The sequence below is a fragment of the Muntiacus reevesi genome, chromosome 7 (assembly GCF_963930625.1).
Source record: "Muntiacus reevesi chromosome 7, mMunRee1.1, whole genome shotgun sequence".
NCBI lineage: Eukaryota > Metazoa > Chordata > Mammalia > Artiodactyla > Cervidae > Muntiacus > Muntiacus reevesi.
The window spans coordinates 19,043,642-19,057,023 of NC_089255.1; the positions used below are offsets into that span (position 1 = coordinate 19,043,642).

Below are 13,382 nucleotides of genomic sequence, written 5' to 3' on the forward strand. Positions count from 1 at the left end.
AAGAAATCTTCTAATTTTTTAAGTTTCCGATCAGTACAAGACTGCATTTAAATACAGCCCACCGGCAAGATTTGCAACGTCTAGCGTAAACAGAAGTGGGAGGCTGATGAGGCGGGTAATAACCTTAGCTGGATAAAGACAGTCAAGAAAACTACGAATTTTTATGAAAGGAGAAAATGAGGTTCTCAGCCGTAGGGTCTGGGCTTGGGAGCCGGGACTCCCAGAAGAAGGCTTGAAATAAACGCTGGGTGGCGTCAAAGCTGAGCAGGGACAGGAGTGGCTGTACCCAGCGCTGTCGGGGGGTTTCTCAAGGAACGTCCACACAAGGGCCTGAGGCGATAGGGGCTGGCAGGGACGAAGGCGACGACTGGCTGCGCATTCGCTCACCGGCTCCTTTAGAGCCAAGTGGACCGCACGAAAGCGCTCGACCAGTTCCGACATTCTAGAAGATCCTCAACCTCCCAGGCAAACACTTCCGCTCGGCGATCTACTTCTTTCCCTATTCAGGCCCCTCCCCTCTTCCCCAGCCCTACGATTTCCGTTTGCCTGGTCGTCTGGGAAACCAGCAACTTCCGGCCTCGCAGCGGTGGGCGGATCTAAGATGGCTGAAGAGAAACTGTCTGTGGTGAGCTTCGAGATTCCGTTTGGTGTGTGGGCCTCTGGCCGGGGTTGGGGTTGGGCAGGGTCGAGCCGGGCGGAGCGGAGCGGAGAGGCGGGTAGGCGGGTGGCCTGTGTCCCACGTAGCGGCCGCTCGGGAAATGCGGTGCTGGGACTGGAACACCTCGGGTCGGGCGGGGTGATGCGGTCGGGTTCCGGGGAACTGCTCGGCCCGGGTCCCGGCTGAGATCTTTCCAGCTCTGGGCTTGTGCTAGGACTGGGGTTGCTCTTGGGGTGCTCCGGACAGAGAAGGGAGGTTTTCATTAGAAAAGGCTTTTTTACTCGCCCCATGCTTTCTGTCTTATGAGGTTAGGAAAGGAAACACTGTCGCCTGTGCAGAGGCAATTTCTGTTAATCTCTGGATTAGGCAGTGAGACAAATCCTGAAAGCTTTCTTCTGCGTGTGGGTCGGGACCGTGGTTTAGCAAATATAGGAATTCAACTGGTCTGAGTTAAGCGTTGATTAAATTCCACAGAACTGCTAATACAGAGTAACTCAGTTGAATGCAGGATGACCCAGTAGTAGTTATTTTGGAGGCGTAAATTCACAATTGGCTCTAATTTCTATAGAGTTCCAAGTGTGAGACTGTGTTTCTCTTGTTTTAATGTTGAATTTCCAAGGATGTTCTGCGGGTTTGTTAAAATGACTTATTTGTTGTTGTTGTTTTAGTGGCTAAGTCGTGTCCGACTCTTTTGCGACCCCACTCGGAATTTATTGCCCTTTTAAAAAATGTAGGAGGCAAAATAGCAGTCTTTGACACACTGTTTTCTACCTTAGTTTTGGCTTCTGAGGAGCACGGCCAGTAATACCTGTCGGGGGTCTTTTTGTTTTCTAGTCTGTCTTCAGAGAAATCAAATTATTTTAGTATAATGAGAAAACTCTGTGTACAGACAATGAAACCCAAAGCAATTGGTTAAGCTACGAATTAAAAAAAATTAAAAGCGTTATTAATGTTCCTAGAATTTAGACATTGAAAACATAAGATACTTAAGCTCCATAATCTTAAGTGTAAGGTATAAAGGGTAACATCACATTGCTGCAAATATAACTTATTCTTCCGTGCTCATTGCAGGTGTAGGTAGGTATTCATGAGCAGAATATGAGTGTGATGGCAGAATTGTCCTATACTTTTGAATCCCTGGTAGTGTATTAAAGAGAATGGTTTATTTTGATATGATTTAGCACTTTGGCTGCAAGTTAATAATTTTCATTATTATCAAATTTATTGCTAGCAGTGTTACTTTTATAATAACTCATTTTTCAGGTTAGGGCTGAATGGAAATTTGACTTTCTATCCTCTTTGGAAGTTATATAGCATCTTGTAATAGTATTAAAAGGACCTAGCCATGCCTCTCCATCTGTATCATATTGAACTAAAAGCACACCATAAGCACCTGGTCCACTGGTGTTCCTTGCAATACTGTTTATAGTGACAAAAAGCTGGAAACAGAGTGAATTCCCATTAGTAGGGTAATGGATGGCTTCTGATATTCCCATACTGAGGAATATTATGCAGCCATTAAAAAGAATGTCCGAACTATTTATGTTGATGTGAAGGGATTTCTGTGGTGTACATTTAAGTAAAAGCTAGTTGTGGAGTGGGGTGTTAAAGAAAATTCAGAGTAAATTTTCAAGATTGTATTGGCTTTATTCAGTGATATGGCATCCAGTCTAGGAGACAGAAAGGAGCTCTGAGGAGCTGTACAAAATAAAATACTTTCATAGGCAAAAGTGAGCAGGAACAAGAAAGTTATAGACAAAAAGAGGGTTGGTCATGGCAAGGTGACTTTCCTTCAGGGGATGGCAGAGGTCTGTCAGTTATAGTATATAACTCGTGCTGATCAGAGGACTCCTGATTGGTTTAAGATGCCATTTCTGGGAGAGCTAAAACTAAGTTTTGATTTGGTGACTTGGGGCTTAGCAAGCAAACATGACTCCATGTTGTGCCTGTTGTTAACAGGGATATATTGTGTGATGTTAATTTTGTGATGCAAAGGAAAAACATGTAGATCTGTAGATATGCATTTATAGAGGAGGAGAGAAGACAAAGACTTAAAATTCAGAATTTTGAACACATTTGTAAGGAAAAATCTAAGAATTCTGTAGCAAAGACCTTGAGGCTAAGAGACATCCCAGCAAAATGAAGTATAACTAGTCCAGTGTGGAACACACAGAAATTATAATATGCTACTGAAACTACTGAGGATTATTACTTGTTCCTTAGGAGAACTGGGGACTGATATTTCTGTCTTATTTAAGATTATATAATAAGTAGTTTAGATAGCTTGACGAAACAAGTGAATAACTCTGGTTTCCTTGCTTTATGCTTAAAAGCATTATTATAACTCCCCCAAATTCCTGGGTTTTTTTTTTTTTTTTTGGTGTATTTGTGTAAATACCCATCATTCTTCCTGTAAATTAGAAGATTAAACCTTTCAGAACAGAAAGCAAGAATTACTGCTTGCTACTACTTGCTCAAATATAGTGCCTAGCATATATCAAATGATAGCATATATCATCTAACATGAATGTTAGGTGAATAAATGATCATAGAACTACTTAAAGATGAAGGAAGAACCAAAAAAAGTAAGGAACTTACTCTATATATCTCCCAGTTATGAATGAGATTGAGTGGGCTAAGAGAATCCTTTGTATTGCAGAATGTCCTGGAAGATCTTTTGAGACAGAGACTCATCAAAAAATTGTAATTTATTTTAATTCTGCTTTGTGCAGAAAGAAGCACTGCTGACTAATGAAAGTGCTTTCTGACCATTTAAGACTCTTTAATTAATATGTTCCCCAAAATTAAAAAAGTCCCAGGTAGATTAAAAAAATATGGGGTTCTTTAGCCAGCTTTGTTGAGGTATAATACACATACCGTAAAATTTACCTATTTTAAGTGTACAATTTGATCAGTTTTAGTAAATTTATATAGTTGCACAACTGTCACTACCATTCACTTATGTCCATCACTCCCGAAAGTTCCCTCAAGACCTAACTACAGGTATACTCCTAACGCCAGCACATGTCTAATCTGCTTTCTGACTGCACAGTTTTGCTTTTTCTACAATTTCATGTAATGGAATCACTTAGCATGTAGTTTGAGGTTCATTCATATTGTATGTAACAGTAAAAGTTTGTTAGCTTTTTACTTCTAAGCAGAATTGATGGATATTTAGATTGTTTCCTGTTTTTGGCTATTTGAATAATGTCACGATGATTATTGGCATACAGTAAGTCTTTGTATGCCTGTGTGTTCATTTCTCTAGGAGAGTAATTGCCATGGTATATGGTAAGTTTATGCTTTAAAAAGAAACAAAACCTAAAACTGTTTCCTTAAGTGGCTAAACTATACCGTTTAACATTTCTGTGAGCAGTGTATGAGGAATTCAGTTTTTTCACATCCTTGGTTAACACTTCGTATTGTCAGCTTTCTTGAATTTAGCTCATCTAGTGGATGTGTAGTAGTGGTTATTGTGATTTTAATTTGTGTTTCCCTAATGAATAATGGTATTGAATACTTTTTTATGTGCTTATTCATCCATATCTTTTTAAAGTGTCTCTACAAGTCTTTTGCCCATTTAAAAATGGATTGTTTCTTTGATTAAGATTTCTATGTTTGTTCTATCAAGATAATAAAACATCTAAAAGAACAAATTATAAATTCTTTTTTATTTTGAGGTGTTTTTCTTTGGTTGTTATGAAAGAATAAAAGGTTATTAAAAGTTTTAAAGAGGAGTCTTGTTGATCTTTGAACACCATGGGGATTAGGGGCACTTATTCTCTGCACAGTTGAAGATCTAATTTATAGTGGCTCTGTCTATCCCTAGCTCCCTTGCATCTGTGGACTTAACCAGTCTTGGGATATATTTATATTTTTACTACTGAAATATACTTAATATTTTTACTATAAATATTCAATATATAAAAATATTAAGTATTTAATATATAAATTATACACAAATTTAAATATTAAATTTAATATTGTTACTATTGAAAAAAATCTGTATATAAGTGGACCCTCAGAATTCAAACCCTTGTTGTTTGTCAACTCTATAATGGAAACTTGTACTCATACTTCACATGTTAAGAAATGAGTCATTAAAAACAAACTTACCTAAATGTCTCTTTCTTGCTGCATTTTCCTCTTTTTTTAATCAGAAATGATCTTGTTCCTTAATTTTACGTTAATTATTCTTTGGTTTTCATCATAGCTTTTATCATACTTAATATCCTTAAACAATATATTGATTTTTTTTTAATTAATGTTTTTTCATTTTTTAAAGCTATGAGATATCTTATTATAGGGAAATGCTACCATTTGTCCATTCTGTTAGATAGAGATTTGGGTTATTTCTGATTTTTTTCCAGTTTTATTGTGGTATAATTGACAAATAAAATTGTTACATATTTATAATATACAACGTGATGACTATACACACACACACACACACACACACACAGTGAAAGGATTCCCATCACTGAGTTAATTAACACACCCATCACCTGTTTTGTATATGAGGACAGTTAAATTCTATTCTCTTGGCAAATTTCAGTTATTCAATACAGTGTTATTGAATATAGTCACCATGTTATACATTAGATCCTTAGACCATATTCATCCTATAACACCTGGCAAGCACTTTTTTAGTTTCTGTTTCCGTGAGTTCAGTGTTTGTTTTTTTTTCCCTTCTGGTTTTTAATTAAAAAAAAAAAAAGATTGAAAAAAAAAAAAAAGAATGCTGCTGGGAACAGGGCCAGGACTAGAGTAAGGCAACTGAAGTACTAAGGGTGCAGAATTTAGTAATATCTCAGACCTGGCTATGAACACTTTTATATCTGTCTCCTGATCTAAGAGTTTCCCCCATGGTATTCCTCGAAATGGATTGATTGCTGGTTTATGGGCTACATACATCTTTAACTTTATAGCTTATGGGAAATTTTGAGATGATTGTAGCTATTACGCTTCTACCACCAGTTCCCATTGCTCACATCCTTGTTATTGTTAGAGCTTTAAATTTTGTCAACATGGTGGATATGAAATCTTAAATGATAGTAATTTACATTTCCCTGATTAGTAATTAGTATTGTTGGTTGTCTCCTTTTCCTTTTCTCTGCAATGCCTAGTTATTGTGTTTTATTTAATTTTCTACCTCAGTATTTGCTTTTCTTACTGACTTGTAATACTTACAGTTACTGGCTGTTATTTGTCTTTTTTGGCTTTGTTTTGTATTGTATATATCTTCCCTCAGTCTTCAGTCTTCACTTCCTTTTTGGAACAGAAGTTATTATTTTTTGGCTGTGCTGCGCAGCTCAAGAGGTCTTATTTGGTTCCCTGACCGGGGTTGGACCCGAGGCCACAGCACTGAAAGCGCCAAGTCCTAACCACTGGACTACCAGAGAAGTCCCCAGAAGTTATTAATTGCAATGTAGTTGAATGTTTCTGTCTTTTCTTAATTGGTTTGTGCTTTTATATCTTGTTGAAAACTTCCCTGCCCTATGTATTTTTTAAAGGCTTTAAAATTTGCCCTTTCCATTATTAGTTTTCAATCTATTTTAATTTGTTTTCGTTTTCCTGATGAAGCTTTTTTCTTGAAGTCTGTTTTGTCTAAATGTTAATATTGCTACTTTTCCTTTTTGCTTCTGTATTCCTGGTATATCTGTTCTCCCTTTTACTTTGTTTTTCTTTGCCCTTTTATTTTAGATGTTTCTTTATACAGATAGCATATATCTAGATTAAAAAAAACATTCTGGCAATCTGTCTTTTAGCTAGAGAATTTCATTTTTTTCTCCTTCTATTCTGACTTTCATCTTCCTTAAGAGAGTACTCAGATTTTTTAAATAATATATATTTAAATGAAAGTTCATACTAAACCTGAATAATACAGGGATCATCAAATGTTTTATTACCCGTTGCTTTCTGCCAATTAGCCATTGTTCAGTTTTTTAGTTCTTGTATTTCTCAATTCAGCCCCACAAATTATACTTTTTGTTTTATTTAGTAAGTAGATGCTTATACTTCCATATTTTACCAGTTCCTTTCATTGTTTTACTCCTTGCTTCTGAGATTATTTTCCTTTTTCCTAATGTATGTTCGTTAAAACTTATTTAGGAATTCTAAAAATTCACATTTTGTCTGAAAGACTTTTAAATTTTGCCATTGTTCTTGAATGTTAGTTTTGATTGGTGTAAGAGTTCAGATTGGGAGTTGACAAACTGTTTAAGGGGACAGTTGTAATATTCTGAGCTTCATGGGCCATATATTCTGTCACAAATCAGTCAGTTGTGCACATATAGTGGAGATCATCCATAGGCAATATATAAACATGTGAGTGTAACTGTTCTGATAACATTTTGGTTCTAGACACTGAAGTTTGATTTTTATATAATTTTCATGTGTTCTAAAATATTAAAAAAAATTTTAATATGTAAAATGTATAAGTCATTTTTAGCTTGCAGGCCATAGAGCATAGGCTGGATTTGACCTGTGAGCTATAGTTTGCTGATCTCATGTCTAGGTTAATATTCACTTTACTTAGTATTTTACTCTTGGGTAAGGTACATTAGTACCTAATTATTCTAATTATTCTTAGAATGTCAGTGATATTATCTTCTGTTTTTAATTGTTGAGAAGTCAGCTGTCAAATTGTCGTTTTGTTGCAGATAATCTGGTGATACATTTTTTCCTTTGGCTGGTTTTAAGAACTTACTGTCACTGCTGAGGTCCTATGATGTATCTAAGTGTGGATTTATTTTAATTTAACTTGGTTAGAATTGGTTGAGCATCCAGAATCTAAAGATTAGTTTGTCTCATTACCTCTGGAAATTTTCAGCCATTATTTTTCCTTATATATAACATACATGCATGCTAAGTCGTTTCAGTCATGTCAGACTGTGTGCGACCCTCTGGACTGCAGCCCACCAGGCTCCTCTGTCCATGGGATTCTCCAGGCAAGAATACTGGACTGGGTGGCCATGCTCTCCTCCAGGGATTCTTCCTGACCCAGATTGAGCCTGCATCTCTTATACCCTGCATCGGCAGGCACATTCTTTACCACTAGTGCCACCTGGGAAGCTTCTTATACACAACATGGGAGGCAGATTAAAAAAAAAAATTCATTTGAAGATTTTCTGCCAAGTTATAGTATAGAATAGTGTGCCTATGATATTAAATAATGACTCTTTAAAAATACTCCATCCTAGAATTGAGTGCTAGATCATCTCTGTGTAGATGACCTTATAAGCTTCCTCTTATCAAAATTGTCACTTTTTTGGTTTGGGTGCTAAGCAGTATAGCATTAAGTATAATACTAATATGTTTTATAATACTAATATGTCTAAGAACTTAGCACATTTATTTATATACTTTATATCATACATTACAATTCTATATAATAAATGCACATTGTAAGTATATATAATAAATATGCATTATGCATTATTAATAGTTGGGACAGCAAAAGTACAACTTGACATTTGGTTTTTAAACCATATTCAAAATAATTCTTTGTACTTTTATGCAGTTAACGGATTACTTGCATGATTGGAGAGCTGATGATGATTTTTATTTGAATGCTGCTTTAAGCTAGCAAGATTTATGATGGTGCTTTAACACAGGCTTCTTCATTTCAGAGAACTCAGGTTCCTGCGTCTGCTGAATCTCAAAAACCCCGACTGAAAAAAGGTCTGTATATAATTTCATTGCGTCTGTATATTTGCACAGATTTCTCTGTCTTATTGATTCTTCTGTTCTGCCATATCTAGCTTTCATTTTGTGAAGTTGTTAGATATTAGGGGATTGATTTTACCTAAAAGTATTTTTAAGTGAAGTTTTATTTTAATACATAAATGTGTACTAACTTTCTACTTGTGGAAAAACCACTATAAAGTTCCTATAGTACAGATCAGGCCTCAAATAATCTCATGTATATGTGTGTTGAATAAGTGTGAGGTTTTATAAAAAGTCTGGGAAGCCTAACTTGGTGAGGATTCAGCGCTTTCACTGCCAGGGGCCCAGGTTAGATCTCTGATCAGGGAAGTAAGATGCTGTGAGGTGCAGCAAAAAATAAAATCAATTAATTTAAAAAATCCAACAGAGGTACGTATTATATAGAGGAATAAGATTTCTTCATTTGTTAACCTAGGAAGTCTTAGGAGGGTTTGCATTGAGTTTGTCAGTGACTATACTGGATGTTCTTCCATGTTCACCCAGTTCTAAAGGACTGGCTGTCTTATCAACTTCCTAGGCATTAGAAAATACCTGAACTTTTTGTTTAGCGGGAGAGACCATCTGTTTTATTGTTTATTCATTTATTTATTATCTGCTAGATGAGGAAACATGTAAGGGGTGTGAGTTGCCCAGGGTCTTGTGTGTTGCTCTTGTTTGCATACCCGAGTTATAGTCACCAGGGTATATGTGGTTTTGCAGTGTGCGTTCTCCTGTTGTTTGCTAAGAGTTTTGATTTTGTTAATAAAGTGTTTATTTGGGGCATTTCTGTTATTCTGTTATTCTTTGAAATTATAATACAAGTTGTTGGAAAATACTAACTTTCAGGAATTTATTTTCAAAGGGTTTTTTTTTTTTTTTTTTTTTTTAGGAAAACAGCTTTCGTTGAAAGAACAGTACATCTACAATGTAGATTATTTGTGAAATTTAGATGAATTCTGCCAGTGTCTAACATCATTGCTAATTTTTTTTTTAATATTTATATGTTTTTATTTGGCTGCACTGGGTCTTAGCTGTGGCATGCAGGATCTGTAGTTCTGGCATATGGGATCCAGTTCCCTGACCAGGGATCAAAGGGCCCCTGCATTTGGGAGTAAGGAGTCTTAGCCACTGGACCACCAGGGAAGTCCCCATTGCTAATATTTTAAACTCCATTTCTGGACATGAGAATCTTCTTGCTGTGATATCTGTTCATTTAATCAGTAGGGTGTCTTGGGACTTGTGGGTATTGTAATCATCTCTCCAGTATCCTTTCCTTGCTTCCTCCAGGGTCATCCTGTGTGGTTCAGTTGACTTCCAGTCCAAGAAAATTGTAATTAGTATACACCAATCAAGAATTGGCCCATGCCCAATTCAGGTTAATGAGATGAAAAGTTTATAGCTATTGGAAAAGAGACATATTTGACAAGTATGCTATAAAATTTAGCAGTGCCATAGTGCCCTTTCCAATCAGTTCTTCCTCCCTTATCGACTGCAGAGCAATGACTTTCTGGTTTCTGGTATTAAAGTTTAGCTTTTCCTGTTCTTGAGCCCCTCATACGTGTGAGTACTTAGCAGGTTCCAAGACCAGTGATAGGTATTTGGAATGCACAGATAAATAGGGCATGGATTCTGCCCTCAGGGAACTGACAGTCTTCAGGGCATAGGGAATATAAGCAAATAATTAAAGTGCAGTGCGTATTCCCTAGGTCCATCCTTCTGAAGGTTAAACATTTCCAGTTTCAACTCTTTCCATGTGAGAGTTTAGAACTCATTTGCCATTATTGCTTTGGCTCTATAGTTAAATTTGTTGGCCCTCTTGGAAGTAGAGCATTTAGGACTAAATAGAATATTCCAGGTATGATGTGAACAGGGCCTGTGAAATATCTGGAAGATAAAATCTGTTGATCTGGATTTTTATGTTAATCAGCTAAGGTTCCTTTGCCTTTGGGCAGCCATTTTACACCTTTGCAATACCGTTGTATTGCACAGTGTCAGGGGTATGATTCATATATAAATATAATGCATTATAAATGATGCCTTTGGAATTGTTCAAGGTGGTGACACAGGCTTGTAAAATATCTAGGGTATAACCTGCTCTTATCCTTCCCTTAATTTCTGGCTTCTGTAACCCAAGATTTTATCTGCTGATACAGTGAATCACATTGATTGAATTTTGGAATGTTATGCCAACCTTGCATTCCTGGGATAAACCCCACATGGTCATGGTGTTGTAAACTTTTTTATATATTGCTGGATTCAGTATATATATTGCTAATATTTTGTTAAGTATTTTTGCATCTGTGTTCATGAGGGATGTTGGTCTGTGGTTGTTTTTTTTTTTATCCTGCAGCGCTTTTGTCTGTTTTTGGTATCAGGGTTATGCTGACCTTAAAATAAGTTGGGAACTATTTTCTCGTCTGTTTTCTGGAAAATTGTGTATCGAATTAGTGTTATTTCTTAAATATTTGCTGGAATTGGACAGTGAAGCAGTCCCAGTCTGGATCTTTTTGTTATTAGAAAGTTTTTAAGTTAAGCCAAATTTCTTTAATAGATGTGGGACTATTAAGGTTACATATTTCTTTAGACACTGGTTTGATAATGTTTCTCTTCCAAAGAAATTTGTCCATTTCATCTTAGTTATTAAATTTATAGACATAAAATTCATAGTACTTCTTTATTTTCCTTTTAATGTCTAGGATATATAGTGATGTTCTGTTCCTGAATTTAGTACTTTATATTTTCTTTTTCTTTTGCTTGATCAGTCTGGTTAGATGTTTATACATTTTTTTTTTTTTTTGATGTTTATACATTTTATTGATCTTTTCAAGAACCAACTTTTGATTTTATTTTTTCTCTATTGCTTTTTTGTTTCAGTTTCATTGATTTCTGCTTTTACCTAATATTTTCTTGTGTTTAATTTGCTTTTCTTTTTGCAGTTTCTTAAGGTAGAAACTTAGATCATTGATTTGAGATCTTCTTTCTTCTGTTATAAGCATTTAGTACTTACATCTCTCTCTAAACATGGCTTAACTGCTTCACATACATTTCAAATGTTATGTTTTAACTTTTATTCAATTCTAGATATTTTAAAATTTACTTTGTGTTCCTTCTTGACCCATATACTATTAAGAAAAGTATTGATTGATTTCGATATATTTGGGAAGTTTTCCAGACCTTTTCTTCCCCTGCTGCTGCTGCTAAGTCGCTTCAGTCATGTCCGCCTCTGTGCAACCCCATAGACGGCAGCCCACCAGGCTCCCCCGTCCCTGGGATTCTCCAGGCAAGAACACTGGAGTGGATTGCCATTTCCTTCTCCATTTCTCCCCCTAGGTATCTTTTAATTATTGGTTATTAGTTTCATTTTATTATGATTAGAGAACACACTTGTTTTATGGCCCAGAATGTGTTTCGTATGTCTTGAAAAGAATGTGTTTTCTTCTCCTGTTGGGTGGTGTATTCTCTGAAGGTCAGTTAAGTCTACTTGGTTGATAGTGTTATTCTGTGTACTTACTGGTACAGATACTGTTGTCCTTAATGAGAGAAAAGTGTTGAGGTTCAGTTCAGTTCAGTCGCTCAGTTGTGTTTGACTCTTTGCGACCCCATGAACTGCAGCACGCCAGGCCTCCCTGTCCAACACCAACTCCCATAGCCTACCCAAACTCATGTCCATTGAGTCGATAATGCCATCCAACCATCTCATCCTCTGTCGTCCCCTCCTCCTCCTGCCCTCAATCTTTCCCAGCATCAGGGTCTTTTCAAATGAGTCAGCTCTTCGCATCAGGTCGCCAAAGTATCAGGGTTTCCACTTCAATATCAGTCCTTCCAATGAACTCCCAGGACTGATCTCCTTTAGGATGGACTGGTTGGATCTCCTTGCAGTCCAAGGGACTCTCAAGAGTCTTCTCCAACACCACAGTTCAAAAGCATCAATCCTTTGGCACTCAGCTTTCTTTATAGTCCAACTGTCACATCCATACGTGACCACTGGAAAAACCATAGCCTTGACTAGACGGACCTTTGTTGGCAAATTAATGTCTCTGCTTTTTAATATGCTGTCTAGGTTGGTCATAACTTTCTTTCCAAGGAATAAGCATCTTTTAATTTCTAATGAGAAAATCAGCATAAGCTTATAGAAATTTGGAAAACATAGGGAAGTATAAAGAAAACAGGAAAAAATCAGCCCTAAGGATTAGTGAACTTTAACAAATTAAAAATCAATGTTGTATTTTGAACAGAAAGTCTCCATATTTCACTGTGCAATCCTTAGATGTCTCACAGATGGCCAGCAGGCACATGTAAAGATGCTCCTAATTACTAAGTATTAGAGAAATGCAAATCAAAACTATGAGGTACTGCCTCACACTGATCAGAGTCTTCATCATTAAAAAGCCTACATATAGTAAATCCTGGAGAGAGTGGAGAAACAGGAACCCTCTTACATTGTTGGTGGGAATGTAAATTGGTGCAGCTGCTATGGAAAACAGTATGGAGGTTCCTCAAAAAACTAAAAATGGAGTTGCCATATAATCAAGCAGTTCCATTCCTGGGCATATACCTAGACAAAACTCTTAATTCAGAAAGATACATGCTTCCCTGTGTTCATAGCAGCCTATTTACCAAGCCAAGACATGTAAGAAACCTAAGTGTTATCAACAGATGACTGAATAAAGAAGGTGTAGTGTGTGTGTGTGTGTGTGTGTGTGTGTGTGTGTGTGTGTGTGTACACACACACAGAAAATTACCAGCCATTAAAAAGAATGAGATAATGCAGCAACACGGGTGGACCTAGATATTGTCATACTAAATGAAGTAAGTCAGGAAGAGACGAACTAACACCATATGATATCATACATGTGAAATCTAAAATATGGCACAAATTGGTGTATCTATGAAACAGAAGCGTACTCACAGACATAGAGAATAGACTTGTGGTTGCCAAGGGGCAGGGAAGTGAGGGAGGGAAATATTGGGAGTTTGGAATAAGCAGATGCAAACTACTACATATAGAATGGATAGA

At 36.5% G+C, this 13,382-nt stretch overlaps 1 protein-coding gene across 6 annotated transcripts in view; it reads left to right on the forward strand.

Annotated features, from left to right (window-relative positions):
* Nucleotides 1-515: 515 nt before the first annotated feature.
* The window catches only part of BBS4 (Bardet-Biedl syndrome 4), a 48,635-nt gene continuing 35,768 nt past the window's right edge, over nt 516-13,382 (forward strand). For 3 of the 6 annotated variants that reach the window (XM_065940463.1, XM_065940467.1, XM_065940466.1), the window contains exons 1-2: nt 587-625; nt 8,290-8,341. Coding sequence is in view for 2 of the 6 variants with exons in the window: in XM_065940462.1 (XP_065796534.1) it covers nt 602-625; nt 8,290-8,341 (76 nt within the window). In the remaining 4 variants the exon portion in view is untranslated. Of the gene's footprint in view, nt 648-8,289; nt 8,342-13,382 lie in introns of all 6 variants that reach the window. The other 3 variants (XM_065940462.1, XM_065940464.1, XM_065940465.1) reach the window with 2 other exon arrangements.